The sequence below is a fragment of the Danio aesculapii genome, chromosome 14 (genome assembly GCF_903798145.1).
Source record: "Danio aesculapii chromosome 14, fDanAes4.1, whole genome shotgun sequence".
NCBI lineage: Eukaryota > Metazoa > Chordata > Actinopteri > Cypriniformes > Danionidae > Danio > Danio aesculapii.
In genome coordinates, this window is record NC_079448.1 from 50,306,874 (window position 1) to 50,331,676 (window position 24,803).

The following is a 24,803-nucleotide window of genomic DNA, read 5'->3' on the forward strand; positions in this document are numbered from 1 at the left end:
TATATAAACTGTACCTTTAAAAACTCAAGTACAGGCACCAAACAACATGAGCATTTATAGCAAATAAACAAATATAAATATGCCATTTACTTTCTGAGCCTTGTCTAGCGAGTTCTTTCTTACACCCCTTTGATTGGTCATGCGCTCAACAGAAAGGGCTGCGATTGGCTCTTACATGCTGGCACTGTTCATCGATGAGTGACACTGATAAACGGCAGCGGCGATCACAGCTGATCCATGATAGACGAGGTGGAGAAAACTTACTCCGCAGACACGCGCTCATGTCTGTATCCAGAAGTATCGCTGTAACAGTCGAGAGGAGAGGAAAAGTCACGCCAGAAGGTCAAATGGGCCACAATGAGAGAGAGATGGAGTTTACTTTCATTCTCTCAAATCGCAGTGAAACAGGGGCTTCTGTGTAAGTGTCAGTGAAAGACTGTCCAACAAACACACACGCAGTCAAATTGTGCACAGTTTCTGAGTTTTTAAGTAGTTGGAGCGTTGTAAATACTCGCGCTCGCCTCCCTCGCCATAGTAAGCAACATAGCGCATTTGAGATAAATTACGTCAGTACATAAGAACCGGTTATAATCTATACTGAACAATACCAAATTGTTGGCGTCTGCACTGAAGTGCACTGAAGAAACAATGAATTTTGACTACTAGATACCCCTCGAAAGAGAGATTTTTCAGGACCACACTCCAAATCAAGGGCTAAGAAAATTTCCCAGAATACACCAGCCCCGACGGCAGCATAGCTGCACCTGGAAGTCAGGAGATCCACAAATTAGTATTTTTTTGTCATTATTACAAATCTTTCCAACAAATAAGCATATGTTTTAATACATTCATAATGGCATTCGTGTTTTACTGCCATGCTTAAAAAAAAAATGCTAAAATAAAAACGGCTAAATTTGGCTATCTATAATCCCTAATAATAACTCCTGTATAGTAATCCCACAACATTCTGACACTCGATGACACTCGAATACCCTTTCAGAAAAGTCTAGTGGCTGAGAATAAGCTTTTTACAGTGTCTGCTATAATGATAATGTTGTTTTCTTGTGTTTACATAGATGAATATGGCCACGGTGTAAATGCACAGTACAGTTATGATCGTATTGCCACATTATATTGTTATGCTAACATGTTATCGTTGCCTTCAGTGATTTCCTGAAGATAAATACCAAAACATAAAGCAACTGGAATAACTACAGCAGTCGTGATTGTCAATCTAATATAAAGACGATGACATATGATGACGTGTGCAGGTGCTGTAGTGGTGTCCCATTTCTTAGGGGTAAATTTTGAAGCCCTTTCCTTTCACACTTTCACAGGGGTACAAAAATAGAACTTGGATTGGGCTTAAATCATTTCAAAGCTAAGTGGTGTTATTATTTAATACAAAAAAACCTGAGCCGATGAAGACATCATTTATTCATTAAATGCTAAATGACTACATCCAGCAATTTTAGATAACATCTCTCTGCACAAGGAGAGAGCAGCAGGTGTGGGTCAGGCCTGAAATTAGCAGGGAAGCCTCATGGGAAAACAAGGTATTCGCGGAAACAATTGATGTTCAAAGCTTTTTTACACCCTGTGGACTTTACACCAAATCTTTTCCTTAGACGATCTCTCTTTCTATGAAGAGCCGTGTGCGATGACGCTTTGATCACTCTTATAATTAATCCCTGATCAACAATTGCCTCATTTATTCATATATTTGTGGCATACTCTGTAAAATTACTAAAAATGTATGATCATGTTTTTTTCAAGAGGAAGAGGACTGAGTCGTCTTATTCATCAGCTCCTGATTATATTTCATTAAGAGCATCTATTTTTAAATATATTGCATTATTCATAAACTCCACTCTATGAACTACTGCACACTCAAGCATACCTGAATAATAATGCGTCTAGTTATGTAAATGTTTAAGCACTCTATTTGCATCCATTTAATTATATACTCTCAATATTTTTTTTATCCATGTTAGGCTATGAATATGCAAAACATGCATACTGTGTGGAGATGTGAAAGTTATATATGTACAGTAACGAGATATGTTCTGCCAAAAAAAAAATGAATGAAACATAGATGGAGAGATGGACTGAAACATAAAGACAGACATACACAGAAAGGGATGAATGGATGGACTGAAAAAAAAGACAGACATAGACAAAGATAGATGGATGGACTGACAAATAAAGACAGATATAGACAAGGATAGATGGACGGATGGACTGAAAAATAAAGACAGATATAGACAGATGGATGAATGGATGAATAAAAAAAGACATGGATAGGTTGATGGATGGATGGATAGATAGAAAGAGACATGGATGGATGGATGAATGCATGGATGGATGAATAGAAAAAAGACATAGATAGGTTGATGGATGGATGGATGGGTTATAAGAAACAGAAAGATGGATAAATAAAAAGAGACATGGATGGTTGGATGAAAAAAAGAGACATGAATGGTTGGATGAATAAAAGATATGAATGGATGGATAGATTGATTAACAAAACGAGACATGCATGGATGGGTGGGTGGATGAATAGAAGAACATGATGGATGGATGGGCTGAAAAACAAAGACAGAAATTGATGGATGTATTTAAAGATTGAAATGCATGGATAGATTAATGGATGAAAAGAAAAATGAATGGATGGATGGATGGGTGGGTGGGTGGATGAATAAAAAGCTAAATGGATGGATGGATAGATGGATGGGCAGAGAAACAAAGACAGAAATTGATGAAAAGAAAAATGAATGTATGTATGGATGAATGGAGAAATGTATGTATGGATGAATTGAGAAATAGATGGATGGATGGATGGATGGATGAATAAAAAGAGATATGGATGGATAGATTGAACAATGTGGATAGATGGATGGATGGATGAATGGACGAATAAAAAGAGACATGGATGGGATAGGCAGATCAATAAAGACAGAAATGGATGGGTGGATTTAATGACAAAGACATTAAAGGGTGAATGGGTGGATGGATGGATGGATGGATGGATGAAAAGAAAAATGGATGGATGAATGGAGAAATGTTTGATTAACAAAAAATACATGGATGGATGGAAGGATGGGCAGGAGAATAAAGACAGAAATGGATGGATGTATTTAACAATAAAGACAGAAAGAGATGAAAAGAAAAATGGATGTATGGATGGATGAATGGAGAAATGTATGGATGGATAAATGGAGAAACGGCTACATGGATGGATGGATGAATGAATGGATGGATGGACGAATAAAAAGAGACATGGATGGATGGATGAATAAAATAAGACATTGATGGATGGATAAAAGAAATGTGGATGGATGAATAAATAAAAAGAGAAATGGATGGATGGACTGATGGATGAATAAAAAGAGACATGGATGGATGGATTAATAAAAATAACAATGGACGGATGAATAAGAAAAATGGATGGATAGGTAGATAAATCAATAAAAAACATGAATGGATGGGTGACTTAAAAGTGACATGGAAGAATAGATTAAGCAATGTGGATGGATGGATGAATAAAAAGACACATGGATGGACAGATTAAGCAATGTGGATGGATAAATAAAAGAGACGTGAATGGACAGATTGAGCAATGTGGATGGATGAATGGATGAATAAAAAGACACATGGATGGACAGATTGAGCAATGTGGATGGATGAATGGATGAATAAAAAGACACATGGATGGACAGATTGAGCAATGTGGATGGATGAATGACTAAAAAGAGACATGGACGAATGGACAGATTGAACAAGAAAGACAGATATGGACAAAAATGGATGGTTGGATTAATGGATGGATAAAAAGAGACATGGATGGATGGATTAACAAAAAATACATGGATGGATGGAAGGATGGGCAGAAGAAAAAAAGACAGAAATGGATGGATGTATTTAACGATAAAGACAGAAAGAGATGAATGGATGGATGAATGAAAAGAAAAATGGATGGATGATAAACGGAGAAACGGATGCATGGATGGATGGATGAATGAATGGATGGATAAATGAATAAAATAAGACATTGATGGATGGATAAAAGAAATGTGGATGGATGGATGGATGAATAAAAAGAGAAATTGATGAATGGATGAATAAATAAAAAGAGAAATGGATGGATGGATTGATGGATGAATAAAAAGACATGGATGGATGGATGTATAAATAAAAAAACAATGAATGGGTGAATAAACAGACATGGAGGGATGGATGAATAAAAAGAAAAATGGATGGATGGGTAGATAAATCAATAAAAAAAGACTGATGGATGGATGGATGGATAAAAAGAGACAAGGATGATGGATGGAAGAATAAAATGAGACATTGATGAATGGATGGATGGATGATTGCATGAATCAATAAAGGAGAAATGGATGGATGAATAAATAAAAAGAGAAATGGATGAATGGATGAATAAAAAGAAAAATGGATGGATGGATGAAAAATAAAGAGAAATGGATGGATGGATTAATAAAAAAAGACATTAATGGATGGATGAATAAAAATTGGATGGATGATGGATAGATGGATGAATGAATGGGTAGATGAATAAATAAAAAAGACTGATGGATTGATGAATAAAAAGAGACAAGGATGGATGGAGGGATAGATGGATGGATAAATTAAGAGACGTGGATGGATAGATTGAGCAATGTGGATGGATAGATGGATGGATGAATAAAAAGAAACGTGGATACACAGATTGAGCAATGTGGATGGATGGATGAATTAAAAGAGAATGTGGATAGATTGAGCAATGTGGATGGATGGATGAATGGATGAATTAAAAAAGATGTGGATGGATAGATTGAGCAATGTGGATGGGTGGATGAATGGATGAATTAAAAGAGACGTGGATAGATAGATTGAGCAATGTGGATGGATGGATGAACGGATGAATTAAATGAGATGTGGATAGATAGATTGAGCAATGTGGACGGATGGATGAATGGATGAATTAAAAGATGTGGACATATTGAGCAATGTGGATGGATGGATGGATGAATTAAAAGAGATGTGGATAGATAGATTAAGCAATGTGGATGGATTGATGAATGAATGAATTAAAAGAGATGTGGATAGATAGATTGAGCAATTTGAATGGATGGATGAATGGATGAATCAAAAGAGATGTGGATAGAGAGATTGAGCAATGTGGATGGATGGATGAATTAATGAATTAAAAGAGACGTGGATAGATAGATTGAGTAATGTGGATGAATGGATGGATGAATGAATGAATTAAAAGAGATGTGGATAGATAGATTGAGCAATGTGGATCGATTGATGAATGGATGAATTAAAAGAGATGTGGATAGAGAGATTGAGCAATGTGGATGGATGGATGAATGAATGAATTAAAAGAGACATGGATAGATAGATTGAGTAATGTGGATGAATGGATGGATGAATAAATGAATTAAAAGAGATGTGGATAGATAGATTGAGCAATGTGGATGGATGGATGAATGGATGAATTAAAAAAGATGTGGATGGATAGATTGAGCAATGTGGATGGGTGGATGAATGGATGAATTAAAAGAGACGTGGATAGATAGATTGAGCAATGTGGATGGATGGATGAATGGATGAATTAAATGAGATGTGGATAGATAGATTGAGCAATGTGGATGGATGGATGAATGAATGAATTAATTCAATTCAGTTCAATTCTCCTTTATTTGTATAGCGCTTATACAATGTAGATTGTGTCAAAGCAGCTTCACATAAAAGGTCACAGTAAATAGAGATGTGGATAGATAGATTGAGCAATGTGGATGGATGGATGAATGGATGAATTAAAAGAGATGTGGATAGATAGATTGAGCAATGTGGATGGATGCATTTCTTTTAAATCTTTTAGTTATTGTTCAATTTTTTATAATGTAATTGTATATTATTTATAAAAAGCAGCTCTGTAATTTTGGGATGTGATGAATGAACACGGCATCAATACACAGTGTTGCACCTTAAGCCAAGCAAACAAAATAAATCGGACTTACTTCTCAAGCCTTCCTAAAGCATAGGAAGCATAGGAGAATTGATGATATTTTTGTTAAATCCTTTAAACAATCCATCAGAAACTAAATATATCCAGCAGCTGCCTGCAGCCACAAATCCAACTGTGCATCGTCAGCTTGTTGATATGCTGCTCTATTAAACTAGAAAGATGTTAATCAAACTCTGCAACCGCTAAAACGCATGGGTAGGGGAGATTATTACATGAATACATCAACTGTGTCTTGTAGTGATGAACTCAAGATTTTCATTTTCTATGTGTTCAGATTTTGTATCAAAGTATCAAAATTGACATTTCAATCTGCATTCAAAGTTTTGATTCATTCATTCATTCATTTTTGTTCGGCTTAGTGTCTGATTTATCTGAAGAAGCAGAATGAACCACCAACTATTCCAGCATATGTTTTATGCAGCAGATGCAGCAGCAGACAGAAACACCCATACACACACTCATACACTACGGCCAATTTAGGTTATTCAATTCACCTATAGTGCATGTGTTTGGACTGTGGGGGAAATTGGAGCCCCTGGAGGAAACCCCCGCCAACAAGACACATTTACTTCAACTGTTTCAGAGTTTCATGAAGCCTCACTTTGCCCACCACTCAAAATTATTTTTAGCAAAAAACGTATTAAACTGTTTAGTGTACTTGGTGAGCTGTAGACATCGTTTTTTTCTTCTTCTTTTGATGTGTTTTTTTAGGTAAGTTTTTGATGCATTAGCACCACCAACTGGACAGGATGCATGTGTTTTATTTGTCTCTCTTCACTGGACTTCACTGCATTCATTTCAACTAAACTTGCGATTCAAACCTAGTGGTTGTGCGTTATAAACCCTTAACCAACCATAAATAATGAATCTTCCAAAATCACAAAAAATATGGATTGCATAGGTTTAATGTGGTAAAACTGGTATCGAATTATTCCTTGGGTCAGGCCGAAAACATTGATACCAAACATGCCATTTAACGGCAAACTTCCTGTCCGCCATATTGATTTTGTTCAAGAATGTTTTTTCAAGAACTTCTCCGGTCAATAGGCAAAACGTTTTTTGTTTACATCATCGACAAATGTGCTGGTATAATGTCAAACTGCATCTGAGGCTGTCTCTCTGCAATGCTTAAATATATTGACACCTAACTTTAGGTTCTTCATTGTCATCTAACACTGACGAAAACACATCAAATTTATAACTGTGCCATTGTTTTTGGCCTCTGGACTGCTTTGCTCATTCTGGCTCTGGACTACTTTGCTCGTTCTGGCTTTAAAGTGCTTGGCCCCTTAATGGCTGCTTGCAGCTATATTTATTATTATTATTGTCATTATTATTAATATTATTAAATTCAACAGAAGGAGGAAAGTCATATACACATAGGATGCGTTCAGGGTGAGCAAATCATGAGGTCATTTTTGACTTTTGGGTGAACTAACCCTGTTTAACAACTCGTTCTGGCCCTTTATTCCATCAGATGAGATTTAAATTGGAGAATGGCATAACATTCATGTTCCCTAAAGAAAACCACAATAACCTCAATAAAACATCTCTTACAGAACAGAACAGCTCAATTTAACTAAATCTGTCGATCTTTTTCATACTCAAACAGCAACAGTATGCACCGAAAAGAGATTGAAGGTGTCCATCTTTGAGCATTGAAAGTCAGTATTATATTGGTTTGTCTAGGCAAAAACACACCACAGGTTGCTGAATAAACAGGTTGGAAAGCACAGCAGTTTGTTGTCTGACAAGATTACCGTAATGCTTTGTTTATTTGGTATCGCAAAACTCATAATCAGAAGAAAGCCCTGTGAGATATTTGAGATTTGCTGGATTACTGAGAGAGAATCCAGCCTTCGAATGACAGTCCCCAGGTATCAAAACAACCACAATCCAATAATCATGCTGAAACAATTGACAAAAGACAAATGCTGCATCTTAATTCGCATACTTATACTACGTCCTAAAATTATCTACTTTTTTGTGAAGAAACTGTACACACTTTTGAGTGTGTAACAGGAATGTATGCAAATTTGGGACATACTACTTCGTCATTAATAGAGATTTATGTTGTTTAGTTATGTCAATGATCTCAACACATCATTCACATTTCTTTCATCTATTTAATTACATACCTGGAGATGCAACTGTGAGTTAATCTGACATTCTCAAGTCTTTCATGCAGAAAAATCTCCCCAGGTCTTTGGATAATTCTGCATACAGATGTTTTTATATACATTATTTAAGTACACATTGTTGTCGCAGATGAAATATAACACGTAAAACGTGACTTAAATATTTTCCAATTGGCTAGATTTTAATGGTCATTCAAACAACTTTACCAAAACTTCCCTACTTGATGGTTGGTCTCGCGCATTCACCATGTTTGTAGTTTTTTTTTAAAACTTATCACCCGAGTTTGTAGTTCTAATCGAATTCATGACTTTTATACAACATATTGTGGGCAATATTAGTGGTTAGAGTATGAACAATTCTACACTGAGTTTCTACCAGAAATATTAGATTATCCGAGAACCCTTGGCATACTCTTTTCAACATACTAGCCTACGATTTGGGACATGCTGGCTGTTTCTCAATTCCAAGAACGCGGGAGACCAGTCTTGCCAAGTTACCTCGGAAGTATAAACTCAGGAGACCGTGATAACCGAGAACGCATCCTGTGAGAAATAAGATCGTTCTTCCTAATGTTCACGTGACCTTCACGCGTTCATTCATTCATTTTATTTTCAGCTCAGTGCCTTTATTAATCAGGGGTCGCCACAGCAGAATGAACCGCCAACTTATCCAGCAAATGTTTTACGCAGCGGAAAATTATTTAAACGTTACAGCATTCATACAACGATCCCTTTTCAATATATATAACATGCACAAAAGCCTTACAAATATACTTTGCAGAATACAAATAAAACCGATGTTAATATAAATTTTAGCAAATAAACACCTTTAATGTGTTTTTGCCTTTATTAAGATTTTCATGTTATTGTTTACTTTCAATTAACCCCTGAGAAAACTAAGTTCATTCATTCATTTTCGGCTTAGTCCCTTTATTAATACAGGGTCATCACAGCTGAATAAACCGCCAACTTATCCAGCACATGTTTTACGCAGCGGATGCCCTTCCAGCTGCAACCCATTTCTGGGAAACATCCATAAACACTCACTCACACTCATACACTACGAACAATTTTAGCCTTCCCAATTCACCCTTACCGCATGTCTTTGGACTGTGGGGGAAACCGGAGCACCCGGAGGAAACCGACACGAATGCAGGGAGAACATGCAAACTCCACACAGAAATGCCAACTGACCCAGCCGAAGTTCGAACCAGTGACCTTCTTGCTGTGAGGCGACAGCACTACCTACTGCGCCACTGCGTTATTAATTAATTAAGTTATATCAAGGCGTGTTTTGTGCGATTTGTTGCTATTTTCAGACCAGTGCAACCCTAATTTTTACGTTTTGCGCCACGTTGTTTGAATAGCAAATCCATTTGCACCACTTTGTGGACTCATGGTTGTGGCGATCTAGAAAGGAGGTGTGTTAAGGCACACTGTTGGCCCTGTTGATGCTGCTGACCAACTGAAAGAAGGTCTAAAGTCCAGCACAGTGTGTTTGTTATGCGCCTATTCGTCCAAATGCTTGCACATTGCTTAATACACACAGGATATACAGCAATACACACATATCTTTACAAATGAAAAGAATTAAAGGATTAAAATGTAACAAAAATTATTATATACATAAATATAACCACCACTGCCTCCTTGCCTTCACCTCGAGGGGCTTTTTTCAGTTTATTCATGACAATCTGCATTTGTGTAAAGTTATTATTATTTGCAGTATTATTTATTATATGCATATTTAAATTTGTTTCCATAAAACCAAGTTTAGATTTGCCCCCCTGTCAGGTTTTGGAGACATATTCATCACCATATGTGGCATAAGAACAGGAAATCTTTGTGCTTAACAAACTAAATTAAATATGTAGGCTAATGGATGTCTTCAGTGGAGTGCGTACAACACTGTTTCCTTATACATGAAAGTAAAGGAGTAAAGTAAAGAGTAAAAGCAAAGTAAAGAGAAAGTAAAGAGGCTGAATGGAGTGACGCAACTGACTCTTAAAGGGAATGAGAGATGAGACTCTGATTGGTTTAATGCAAGTTATACTCAAAACACACCCATAACTCATTAAGAGAATAATCACAGCCCTGTTAGACCATGCGCCGGGGCGCAGAGCGTATTTTTCCATCCATAACCTCCAAGGGCTTGAGTGTCCACATACTGTATATGGACAGCACATGTAAGCTCTTAAGTGGCTTTTTAAAATACTTTGAATGTTTTATATTTTGTTACAGACATCGGGTGTCATCCTGGAAACTGTTTTGCAGCATATGAAATGTTCCAAACTCAATTTTTAATTGTCCAAAATGGGAAAAAAATTTGTTTTTACTCTCTGATAGTCAAAGCAAGTTAAAAAAAAATCGATGTTTTATATGCATTAAAAAAAAATTAAGAAAAAGTGTTTTATATAAATTCGGACCACGAGTCCACATATATGGACATCACTTTTCTCTAAAAGTACATCATATCTAAAGATGATACTTAGGTTTTTACGTAGTCTAATTAGGTTCCAATAAGCCAAAAAGCAAAGAGAAATAAAAAATGCATGAAAAAAAACACCTTGGGCCTTAAGAGGTTAAAATAGCAAAAGTGGATTCAGACACGGCCTTAATGCTTTTGCACCACGAGCTTTAGACTTTGCGCCTAGATCATTATTATAGAGCTTTTAGAGCGAGTTCTGTGCTGTCCTCAGATCTTGTGGTCTTGAGTACTGAAACTGAACTTTGACAATTGATGATGAGGTTGCACAAGAACAAAGACGCAAGAACACTGAGGAGCGCATATTGAGAAACAGCCACTAATTCCCAGTATTTTTGGATACTATTTAAGATAGATAGTAAGCGAATTGAGATGCAGCAACAGTTTTCCATGCAACGCAGAAGTCAAAATCAGCACAAAAGAACTACTGTACAACAAAAAAAACTATAATAAAAAAATCCAGTATACTGCGTGATTGTCTCTGGTACAGCGTTGTATCCTGTTTCCAAGATTAATCCGAGGCTAAATCAAAGCTACATGCCATTACCAATAACAAAATATATATGAGCCCACAGATGGATGTTCTTGAGGGATTTGAGTTTGACAAAGCTCTTGAGGTTCAAAGCATTCAAGGCAAAAATGACAAATGGCTTTCTTTGTGGCGTCACCCAGAGTCAAAATGTGGCCGTGTTTCTGTCTTTCATCCTGACGAGAGAGCAGATGAGAGAGAGTCTGAATGAGATTGACTGCGGGTGGCCCCGGCATCTACGCTTTCACTTATATAGAGATGCGATTGTTTATCTAAAACTTCATTATCTAGCAGATCACAAATGCACTTTTTTTTTCTGTTTCCAGTTCGAAAAACATACTTTTATCATCTTTTGAGAGCTCAAGTACAGCTTATCGCTTAGGTCACTTGGTCTTTCATCTACTAGATACAACTTTTCCAGGCAAGTGCAATAGGGGATGGAGTGGAAAGAAATATTAGCCTGAGACTTTACCCTATTTCAAGAAGACCATAATATAGATATACAGTTGAAGTCAGAAATATTAGCCCCTCTTTGATTTTTTTTCTTTTTTAAATATTTCCCAAATTATGTTTAACAGAGCAAGGAAATATTCACAGTATGTCTGATAATATTTTTTCTTCTAGAGAAAGTCTTATTTGTTTCATTTTGGCTAGAATAAAAGCAGTTTTAATTTTTTATGAACCATTTTAAGGTCAATGGTTTAAGCTAATTTAAGCTAATTTTTTTTTTCCGATAGTCTACAGAACAAACCATCATTATTCAATAACTTGCCTAATTACCCTAACCTGCCTAGTTAACCTAATTAACCTAGTTAAGCCTTTAAATGTCACTTTAAGCTGTATAGAAGTGTCTTAAAAATAGCTGGTAAAATATTATTTACTGTCATCATAGCAAAGATAAAATAAATCAGTTATTAGAAATGAGTTATTAAAACTATTATGATTAAAAATCTTCTCTATGGAAGTCAGTTTCCAACATTCTTCAAAAAAATCTTATTTTGTTCACATATTCTACTAGAAAACACAAAGTAAAACATTCATTTATTCATTTTCCTTCGGCTTAGTCCCTTATTTATCAAGGGGTCACCACAGCGGAATGAACTCCCAACTATTACAGCATATCTTTTTAACACAGCGGATGCCTTTCCAGCCGCAACCCAGTACTGCGAAACACTCATACACTCTCTCATTCACACACACACTCATGCACTATGCCCATTTAGTTCATCCAATTCAAAGAGCGCGGTGCTCTTTTTTATGTCACTAGGAAACGACTGAATCAGCTGAGCCATTTTGTGCGCGAGTGTTGCTGTCAATGTTGTTATAATTTACATTTTTAATACCATTATGATATTCACGATTTGTAAAGTCATACAGCTCTGGATGACTTGAAACAGCGACCACAAGTCTCTCCCCATTAAAAGTTCGCTGTAGCCATCTTGACAACACAAACACTGCTGTCACCTCAAAGGAGACCCCCCTCTGCTTTCATTTGGTTGAAGAATGAAAAAGACGAGACTAAGGTAACATGCTTTTTCCGCTCGAGCGCACATACAGCGCAACAGCAAAATGCGAGGCGCGCATGGCGTATAAGCAGCGTGTAAAACAATCGCGGCTAATAGTAAACCATTTAAAAGATACAGCTCTTAACGCAACAAGCAAGTCCACTCTGATCGGCCCCTTATGCAGCCAAACTTTAAAAATATATAAAATAATATTTTTTAATCGTGTAACTGATACCATTAATCGGTTACAAACGCACCCTTTTGGTTAACGGTTAATCAGTTATTTTGGATATCCCTACATATAACCGCAAGCAAGAATTCAATTCTTGATGTGTATGTAAATTTGATGCATAAATAAAATTTTTTTAATATTTTTTAAATGAATAATGAATTTAGGTTTATTTATTTGTTTGTATTTGTGTGTGAATGACCTCTTTGTAATGTCTAACACCCGATTCACACGGGGCTTAAGCCTCAGCGCTTGACCGAGGGCGTGTCTGAAGTTGGGGCTGACGCGATCGTCATAGCAGTGTCAGCCAATGAAATTAGTCCGCAATCGGCTACTGTCTGAGCTGGGGTATTTGCATGAAGCAACCTGATTGGCTGATGCTTCTGTTGGTGCTTGAAAAGTTGAGAATTTCCCAACTTCTGCAGCAAGCAATGCCACTGAAGCAGCGCAGATGGATTCACAATGCAGTTCGGCAATGTCTGACATCACCCATTCAAAGTGAAGGAGAAGCGTTGACGCTGACGCCGTGTGTCAATGGGGCGTAAGTGGTGCAGTCCCGCTAATATAAGCACTGCATTTCGTTGCCTTGTACTTGTACATGTGTGATGACAATAAATTGAATCTAATCTAATCTAACACTGGGTTTTGTTTTGTAGCTGTTTTTGTTTATTTTATGTTGGATGGGGGACTTTTGAACACCCGTACCTCAAAATAATATCTATTTTTCTTTCATTCACTTAGTTTAACTTATTTTTGTGTGACATTTAAGTGTTTATTTTGGTTTTTCTTGTTTGTAAAATGAAAAGAAAACATGTTATTTGTTTATTTTGCGAATCATGATTGTTTTTTTTCCTCCTGCTTCTTTGGAAGAACCCTGACATTACCGTTTACTGCGGTATACTGCAAGACAGTGACCTTTCTGAACCTGAAAAAAGGCTTTGACAACTCAGTTACGACAAGCGGAGAAATAAAAGCAAGGTGGAAGTGGAATATCAAACGCTTTAGAGTACCAATCTCAGGGATTTGGAAAAGCATTAGGAGATCTCTCAGTTCCCATCTATACTGTTCTGCTCGACTCAACACACACAGGCTAAGTAAATGTCTTAAGATATTATGTACAATGTGACATTTCCCTTCTCCCTGACCTTTTACAGTCTGGTGTCGACATGAGGGCTTTTAATCTCCCCCTGTTCTCTGTTGTGCAAAAGTAAGTAAGACAAGGTTAAACGATGTGGCCATCGCTGTAGGGTCCGAATGTTGACACTTGAGATTGAGTTTGATACAGTCGCTGTGACAGACGTCGCTAGAAAGCTGTTTTTGACAAGTATGACATTATCAAAACTCTAATAACCTCTAGAGCCGCCATAATGCACTTGAGTCAATGCTTACTGGAGAATCAATAGGAAATGATCAGAGATTTACACAATGTCTCATCATCGCTGTGGGTTTTGTCTGTTTAAAGGATAAATTATTAGCTGATCATTGTTAACAAGTGAAGGAATGCTATTTGAATCTGACAACTTAATTACTACTTAATTAGGTCCTGATTAGTAGCTGATACCTTTGAGACTATTAGTGGAAAATCTTCTTTAGGGGAAAAAAAAATAATTTGGGGTTTAGAACTGGAGCCTGATTATAAACCGGGCTTTGTTTAACTGCAAGGCTTTCAGCTTCAGAGAGATGGATGAGATTGTAAATTAAATATGACAATTTGTACAGATGCAAATTGCTGATTTTTGTGCTTTCATTTGACTGACTGTGTATTACAGTATGCAGCAGTGGACACAAGTTTAAAGTGACGTGTGGTTGTTCTTCAAGGTCAGAATGGAGAACAGAGAATCTGAAGGAAAAATAAAGCCCAAATAACTAAAAGCACCACAATGAAAAGATGAGATACAAAAAGGACAAATTTCATCTCTGTATTGATAAAATACTGAAAATATCTGTCGATTTATTTATTTATTTATTTATTTTATCTTAAAAAATATTCAGGGGCTGCGTCATGGTAGCGCAGTGGGTAGCACAATCGCCCCACAGCAAGAAGGTTGCTGGTTCGAGCCTCGGCTGGGTCAGTTGGCATTTATGTGAGGGGTTTTTCTGCATAAATTTGAGTGTACTCGTTTTTGAACTGTTACAGTATGTTTTGGCTACAGGGTTTCTGCAGGTTTCACCAAGTCAAATTTAAGACATTTTTTTAGACCTTTTTAAGATCTTTAGGAATTAAATTTTAGACTTATATAGAGTTTAACGCTTAATTTTTAATGACCAGAATTTTTTTTACTTTCCCCATCAAAAACTAATTCTAATTAGTTATTTCCTGACCACATATTTAAAATAATCCATCAAAACAAGCAGACCCTAGTTGTTTACATACTAACATACTAACTTAAAAAAATATTTAAAAATAAAAACTTAAATTAAGTACAGTATTAGTATAGTATTAATTATAAATAGAGTTTTGCTAAAAATTTTATTGAGATGTATCTATATTTATAGATAGATATATATATATATATATATATATATATATATATATATATATATATATATATATATATATATATATATATATATATATATATATATATATATATATAAATGCAAAATGATATACACACATACTTAGTGCTCAGCATAAATGAGTACACCTCATTTTGAAAAAACGAATGCTTTTATCCATTTCTCCGTAAACAGAAGTAATATATTTTGGTGCATTTGAAGAAAGCAGATTTATTAAACAGATATATTTATTAAAATAATATTTTAGTCACCAAACTAGAAATAGAAAGGTAATACATTTGAAATTCATGCAAAATATTAAAAAATAAATTACAAACTACAAAATAGTATATATATTTTTGTTTTTCTTGACTTTTAAAATTTATTTAATATTTTTCCTTAACATATAAATTTGGCTTTACTTTTTTTGGACTCTCATCCTAAGTAATTTGTTAGATTAGCTCCCGTTTTGGCTAATCTAATGTATATATTATTGTTGAGCTTCCTATAGAAAATATTAATTTAAAAGATAGATTTGTGAGGGGTGAACTAATTTATCTTGAGCACTACCTGACAAAAGTCTTGTCATCAATCCCAATTGCACGAGCAACAAATAATAACTTGACTTCTAATTGATCATTTGGAAAAGTGGCAGAAGGTGGATTTTTCTAATGAATCATCTGTTGAACTGCATCCCAATCATCACAAATACTGCAGAAGACCTATTGGAACCCGCATGGACCCAAGATTTTCACAAAATCAGTCAAGTTTGGTGAAGGAAAAATCATGGTTTGGGCTTACATTCAGTACTGGGGCGTGCGAGAGATCTGCAGAGTGGATGGAAACATCAACAGCCTGAGGTATCAAGACATTTGTGCTGCCCATTACATTACAAACCACAGGAGAGGGCAAATTCTTCAGCAGGATAGCGCTCCTTCTCATACTTCAGCCTCCACATCAAAATTCCTGAAAGGAAAGAAGGTCAAGGTGCTCCAGGATTGGCCAGTCCAGTCACCAGACATGAACATTATTGAGCATGACTGGGGTAAGATGGAGGAGGCATTGAAGATGAATCCAAAGAATCTTGATGAACTCTGGGAGTCCTGCAGGAACGCTTTCTTTGCCATTCCAGATGACTTTATTAATCAGTGATTTGAGTCATTGCAGAGATGTATGGATGCAGTCCTCCAAGCTCATGATGGAGTCAGACATGATATTCATTCTGTTTCCACTGCAGCATGACCACATACTCTATACTGGACATTATTTCTGTTCAGTGACAAGACTTTTGTTTAAGCAAAGTCAGACCTTACTGTCCTCAAGAAATAATTAAAAATCAAGGCATGATCATATTTTATTTTGGTAAAATAAACGTAATCTAGAGGCCTTTGCCTTTCATATAAGCCACTTCTGATACCAAATCATCAACTAGAAGTCAAGTGATTATTAACTTCCTAAAACTTGGATAGACGAAAAGACATTTGTCAGTTAGTGTACATGCATACTGTACATGCATACATACTATTATGGTGGTTTAAGAGGACTTAGCTGAAGTCCTTGTAATTCAAAATGCCTAAAAATATTTTTTCTATCAGTTTATCAGGATCTTTTTTTGCATGCAAAAAACTACCAAATCAAATATTAATGTACAGTACACTGTTTTCATTTGTTCAGCTGCTTTTCAAATTTTGGGATTAGCAAGACATTTTAATGTTTCTTAAAGATGCTTAATCTGCTGTCCAAGTCTGCATTTATTTAGTGCAATAAAACGTTGCGAACTATAGTTTTAATTTAACACATACCCATTTGCACTCCAAACATGTAAACATTAAATTAATTCCTGTGGTTTCTCCTGTATAATTTATTCCTGTGATTACTGCGACACTCCTTCAAAAATCAGTCAAACATGGCGTTAAGAGTTAAGTGGCCTTTCAACCTTAATTATAAGATATTGCTTATATACAAGTGCATTGCATTGGATATTAAATTCCAAACAAATCCGCTGAAGGTCTCTGATGAAAACAGAAAACTGCCTTTACTGAATAAATCCGCTTTACTGAACCACTTTCTCAAAGAATCACTGTATCTGAATGAACTCCTTTGAGTCGATCACTTGCCACTATAGAGTACAGTAACTATTTCACCTGCACAAAGAGAGAAAGAGAGAGAGACTAAAAAGGCACTAACTCAAAGCCTGACAGTCAATCTGAAATAGTTAAACAAGGACAAGCTGAGTGACACTTAAAAAGCTCCAGTGCTGCTATAAACACATGAATAAAAATTCTAATCCATTCAGAAATAGAGCAGGTATTTGCTAATTATAATGGGTTATGTTTTTATTTTTACATGACGCATCTTGCTCTCGTCAAGGAAGGTTGCGTATTTCTTATTCGTTCATCGTTGCTTGCTTTCCCCAGGCTAATAATTGTTACTTTAACCATATTTAGCACATACATCCAGTCAGAATGATAGCCCCCCTATATAATAGCCCCCCTGTATAATTTCCCCCCAATTTCTGCATAAAGGAAAGAAGATTTGGTAACACTTTATAATAACTACACACTATAAATCATTTATTAAGAATTAGCAAATAGTTCATTCATGATCTGTTAAGCATTAACTCTACATCATTAGACGTTAATAAGCATTTTATAAATACAGCTATAAACGCTATATTCTTGATTTGTAAGCATATATTTAATGTGTTTAATGATTGTATTTTCATACTTTATTACTTATTAATTGTTCATTACTAAATTCAGCAATGCATTATTTACAAATCATTCGTATTTAAGAATAGTTCGTGGCTTTTAGAATCATTCATAATGAGTTAGTAAATGATTAATAAACTATCCAAATCAACATTTATTCATTTTCTTTTTGGCTTAGTCCCTTTATTATTCAGGGGTCGTCACAGCAGAATGAACCGCCAACTTATCCAGGATATGTTTTATGCAGCGACTGCCCCTCCAGCTGCAACCCATCACTGGAAAACATCCATACACACTCAATCGCACTCATACATTACGGACAATTTAGCCTACCCATTTCACCTATAGCGCATGTCTTTGGACTGTGGGGGAAACTGGAGCACCCAGAGGAAACCCACGCCAACATGGGGAGAACATGCAAACTCCACACAGAAATGCCATCTGACCCAGCCGAGGCTCAAACCAGCGATCTTCTTACTGTGAGGCGACAGCGCTACTCTGCGCACTGTGTCGCCCCAAAATAGATATATAAATGTTAATTTATATAGTTTATTAATCATTTACTTATGTCTTCTGATTGATCTTAAAATACCAACTATTCTTAAATACGCAGTTTTTAAATACTTTAATCATTAACAAAGTATGAAAATACAATAATTAATAAGTGCTTATAAGTCAAAAATAGCGCATTTGTATCAACAGTTATAAACTGTTACTAACGTTTATTAATGTAGAGTTAATACTTCATGAATTAGCTATTTGCTAATGCTTAATAAATGATTCATAGTGAGTAGTTATTATAAAGTATACCGAAGATTTTTTTTACATATTTCTAAACAGAAATGAGTTATTAAAACTATTCTAATAACTGATTTCTTTTCTCTTTGCCATGATGACAGCACATTATATTTGACTAGATATTTTTCAAGATACTAGTATTCAGCCTAAAGTGACATTTCAAAGCTTTACTAGGTCAATTAGGGTTAAGTTAGGGTAATTAAGCAAATCAAATCACTTTTATTGTCACATCATCAGCAGCACGTGTACTATAATGAGTGAAAAGCTTAAAAGGTATTGTATAACGATGGTTTGTTCTGTAAACAATCCAAAAAAATATTGTTTAAGGGGGCTAATAATATTGACCTTAAAATGGTTTTAAAACAATTAAAAACTGCTTTTATTCTAGCTGAAATAAAATAAATAGGACTTTCTCCAGAAGAAACAATATTATAGGAAATACTGTGAAAAATTCCTTGCTCTGTTAAACATCATTTGGGAAATATTTGAAAAAGAAAATCGAGCACACATAGGTTTGCACATGAGAGAGACAGAAGTGAATCTGAACTGACCACAGTTTTCCTCGTCTGCCTGATTTCCACAGTCATCTACGCCGTTGCAGTGCAGCACTTGAGGAAGGCAGGTGCTGAGGTTTCCACAGGGGAAATATCCCAGCGGGCAGTAGGGCTGATCCTCTGATACATTAAACATGGTCAGCACCACTTCAGAAAAGAAAAACACAGACAGGAGAAAGTAATTAAGCATTATCCTTTCAGCCACAGGTTGCATTTGTCTGCTTCCTAGAAGTATTTTGTCCAAAAAGAACAGTGTTTCATAACAACACTAAATAAAAGTTCTGCATTAAACACTTTTTAAAATACTGAGTAGGGGAGAGCGGGACTTAAAGTAACTCTTTTTGGTTTTGCCCAAATAATAAACAAAGTAATGGGGTTAGACAAACCATTTTACCAACAACACACAAGCCTCTCCTACAAATGACCACTGATTGTGTGATCGCTGAACGTATGGTTTCTGTGCAGTATTGCCAAAAGTGCCAGGAGGTACTATTTTACCCAAACTGCAGGGCAAGTTTGTAACAGACAGAGGGTTAGTTTTAACATGCTTAAAAAGTCAGATTTCACACAATTAATTTAAATCCAGTTTACTTTTTTATTTTACGAGCAATTCCAGCGTTATGGATGTGACATTTAGGCCCATACGGAATCTGGGAAACTGTGCATGCAGAAATCTGCAGATTTTTCGCCCATCATTGAGTCTATTTATTTGTGTAAATGTGTGCAAATTAATGTTTATTCAGTTTTTAAATTAATTTCAGTAATAATATTGACTGATGTGAAAATGTTTATATGATTTATTTACAATACAGTTTGTAAAGTAATATTTTCTGTCTTAGTAGATATATTATATGAGAGACTTGCTTTGTTTCCCAATCTAGTGGTTCTAATTGGATTTGCATTGTAAACCTTAAATAAAAGTCTAAAAAGGTGTTTATTTCATATATTGGACTCTATTTTACAGATCTAGGTGCAAAGTCTGAAGTGCAGGGCGCAAAAGCATTAAGAGGGTGTCCGAATCCACTTCTGCTATTATAAGGACAGAAAAATACGCTCTGCAGCGTGGCGCATGGTCTAACAGGGTTGAGCTTATTCTCTTAATGTGTTATAGGTGTATTTTATGAATAAACCAATCAGAGTCTTATCTCCCATTCCCTTTAAGAGTCAGTTGCGTCACACCATGGCATTTGCTGTTTACATGGCGGACTTTGTAAGTGGAAAAACCGAACACTTTACTAGCGAGAAAACAGTTAAACAGCATCTGCAGCGAGAGGATAAAGAATGATCCTCCTCCAATCGGCCTTTACTTTCACTCTTCTGTGGATAAGCAAAGGTGTTGTACGCACAGACATCCACATCCTACAAAATTTATTTCGTTTGTTAAGCTCAAATATTTGTTTTAAAACTATTTCTAAATTCAGTTCTAATTTCCAGCAAAGGAATAAATGAACAATAATAACGAAGTGTGGTCAAAAAACTGAGTTATATCCAAACAAACACCATGCCCCATATGGTCCAAAACCTGACAGGTGGACAAATCTAAGCTTGTTTTTAATAAAACTAATATAAATATGCATATAATAAATAATGCTGCTAATAATGATAACATTATACAAAAGCAAATAGTCTTGAATAAACTAACCCCCCCCCCCATCCCCCGCCCTCCCGAGTTGCCTTATTGTGCCGAGTGTATGATGGGGCCCATTAAGTTTATAGTTATGGTACTTCAAAAATAATTCTGCATTAATCCGTAGATATTTTACCAAATTCTCAGCAGAAATAGCAAAAAATGTCCGCAGATTCTGTCTGGCGGTAGTAATAAGTGAAACTGTTGCTTCTGCTGTTGTCAGTTGTAGTTTTAAGTTTCAGCTTATTAACAGAAGGCGTTCATCATCTGTGCTCAATCATCACTTATTTAATCCTTTCATTGTCTCAATAACTTTAACTCTGCTGCTGAGTAACTTTAACTTAATTTAGAAAGGGACCAAATACACTCTGAACTGAGTAAATTTTACTCAGAGGGCTTTGCTGTTACGAGAGACGCAATAGAAAATAGCAAAGGAAACCACATGCTCGCAATTGTCACTTCAGGTCAGAATAACAACACATGCGAAAATGAGGGGATTGTAAATAAAAAAATATGCAAGGATGTCGCCAGAGTGGCTTTTTGGTTTCTTTTCTTGTGCATCCCACCACTAGCTCCCCAACTGAAAGAGTTTTTAGCATAGAGGTCAGGTAGTCATTCAACTTCTCAATTTGTTGGTGTATGTATTTGAAGAATGATGGCTGGTTGCTTTACTTGAAAGCTCAGATTTGATTATCGTAATTTGTTTTGTTGACAGAGTTTGAGGTTTACTGTACCATTATTAGTTTGCTTTGATTGTTCAGCATTTACGCTTCACCATTGCACACACTTTGTAACATTTTAATTATCCAGTTTAAGAGTCACTTTAACACTTATGTTTATTTTATTATAAAGAGATCAGATATGTTTTTAAACGTTTATTTATGTGCTTTTTGCTTTTTATAAAACTACAACAAAATACAGAAGGAAAAAACAAACAAAAAAAAAAGAACACCCAATTCAATACACTACAATATAAAATACAATACATAAAAAACACTAACCTATGACAGAACAACTGAAATATTTTTGTTTTTGACAATAAATCTATTTACTATATGTTGGTAAATTAAAATCAAGTAGTTAAATAACAAAAAAATACTATTATCAGTAAATAGATTGTTAAAAATATTCAATAATTATCAATATCGAATGTTATAAAACATGATATCATGATAATTGTTTTGCAATATCGCTCAGCCCTACGTTAAAACACAATGCAAGCATGATAAAGCTAATGAATAAGACATACTGTATACATCAAATCGTATAGTAATTTTTGCATGTTTTCCCCTCATCGAGTTTTATCTAAAGTCATAATAAAAAATCTCTTCAATTTTTTTTTTAATGCATGAAATATGACCACTTTCAAAGCTCTTATGCTGCACTGCTACTTTTCTTGTGACTGATAAAATCTGTTCTTCTCTCGGCGCTTCATTAATACCTTTCTGTATGACTCAAAGGACTACGAGTCCTTCTCAAGGCAACCTATAGATATATGAACAAACAGCCCGACAGAAGTAGATGCGTGTCAACATGAAGAATTGCCATAGTGTAGCTAAACCTCGGGGGCAGATTGTACAGAGCTATTTGTCACAAGCTAGCTTTTTATATTTCTTTATTTATTTTCTGAATTGGAGTAAAGCAGCAAAGGTCTAGGCTGAGTTTATGCGACACAGAGAAATTAAATATGCTTGAAAAGGATCTTGGTGAAAAGTTAGAAATAAGATGAAATACACACTTGCGTCACAGATGAATCAGCTCAGCACGCTGCTGGTTTAAACTACTTATTTAAAATGAGTTCAAACAACACAGGGGTATGGTGGCTTGGTGGTTAGCACTGTCGCCTCTCAGCAAGGAGGTCACTGGTTCGAGTACCGACTGGGTCAGTTGGCATTTCTGTGTGGAGATTGCATGTTCCAGCTTATTAAAATGGATGGTTCTTTTTTCTCAAAAAGTGGACCTCTTTGCAGTTATTCGCCTCATATTCTATTAAATCATGAGGTTCAAATGCATTTTTATATCAATTTAAGCACCAATTTTTGCTGGATTACCTTGTCTGAGGTTATCATTACCACATTTTTTGATGCAACGAAAATATTTCTTACATTTTTGTTTTTGTGCTAACCATACTATTTTATGTTTACAAAAATGTGTGTTTATTTACAGATGTGCATTAATTTATTAGTTTTATAAATAATGTAAGGAGATTACAATTCTAAATAAACATTTTCAAGCAAAGACATATGAAAAAATACTTATTTTTTAAATATATTATTGAATTTGTGTTAGTCTTCTTCTATCGGTTGTTTTCACAATTTATGATGGCATAGTGTCAGAAATGAGACAAATGAGCTTATATAGGGGCCAAATTCTAGACTTTGTCAGTAAGGGGGTGGGACTTTCGAACCACCCAAACCCCCCCTGGCTAAGAGCCTGCTCCGGGTGCTCCGGTTTCCCTCACAGTCTAAAGAATGCGATATAGGTGAACTGAATAAACTAAATTGGCCGTAGTGTACACTGAAAAAAGTGTTGCATGCGAAACTGTTGCAAACAATTTATTTGTGTTGAACTTAAACAAATAAATTAAATTGAGCAATGTTCGACTTAATTTGTTTGTTTAAATTCATCCCAAATAAATTGTTTACAACCACTTAACGTAAAAAAAATTGAGTAAATCCAAGGAATCATCTTTGAGTAATTTTTTTCAGTGTATGAGTGTGAATAAGTGTATATGGGTGTTTCCTAATACTGGGTTGCAGTTCGAAGTGCATCCGCTGTGAAAAACATATGCTGGAATAGTTAGTGGTTCATTCCACTGTGGCGACCTCTGAAGTAGAGACTAGGCTAAAGGAAAATGAATGAATGAAACAACGTTCATTGGTGCTTGTTCAAACTACTCATTTAAAATGAGCTGAAACGACACAATTCTTGTGTTTCTTTTGAGTCAAATTAATTGTTTTATATTCAATTCACTTAAATTTCCTAAAATAATTAAGTTAACTTAATAGATTAGTGTTGAGACGACATGAAGGAATTGTGTGGAACCAAGCATTTTTTTACATTGAACACAATTCTTAAGGTTTTTTGGGACAACGTAATTGTTTTATGCTGAATCAACTTAAATTTGTTGATAAAAAACAATTAAGTTAACTTAATTAATTGTGTCTGAAACCCAGTATTTTTTTACAGTGCATGCATAATAAATTTCCCACAAAAGCATTTTTTTAATGATTTTTTAAAGAACCATATGCAATTTGTATTAGTAGCAAATAATAAGCTTTGAAACAGAGGTCAGCTTTAATATGCTTATTCAACTTTTAAAAAGTTTAAAACAAATTGTCACTGTAACCAGTGGTCGAATTGTAAAAAAAATTAATGGGGGATGATATCGGGGGGTTGGTGTTCTGTAGCTATACACACATATTGATAACAAAATATGTCTAAATACATTTTTAATTTGAGAAAACGCTTTTTTAAATAATCACCAACCATTAACAGTCTTAAGCATGGCATTTTTAAGAAAACAATGAAATTAAAAGGGACAATTACACTGTGATAAACATTTTTTAAGGTAGGGTGCCGGAAAAAAAAGTAAAGTAATGACCGTTAAATTACAGACATTTACCGTAAAATAACAGACGGTAACTTTTTTTAATTTATGGGTCGTATGTGTTTGTTTCTATGATCCGCG

General features: G+C 35.3%; 1 protein-coding gene across 1 annotated transcript in view; it reads right to left on the reverse strand.

Moving 5' to 3' along the window:
* Positions 1-24,803, reverse strand: part of rxfp1 (relaxin family peptide receptor 1) — a 155,469-nt gene that overhangs the window by 115,917 nt on the left and 14,749 nt on the right. Inside the window, exon 2 of the mRNA XM_056472208.1 lies at positions 19,483-19,632. Within this exon, the coding sequence (XP_056328183.1) occupies positions 19,483-19,632 (150 nt within the window). The remainder of the gene's footprint in view (positions 1-19,482; positions 19,633-24,803) is intronic.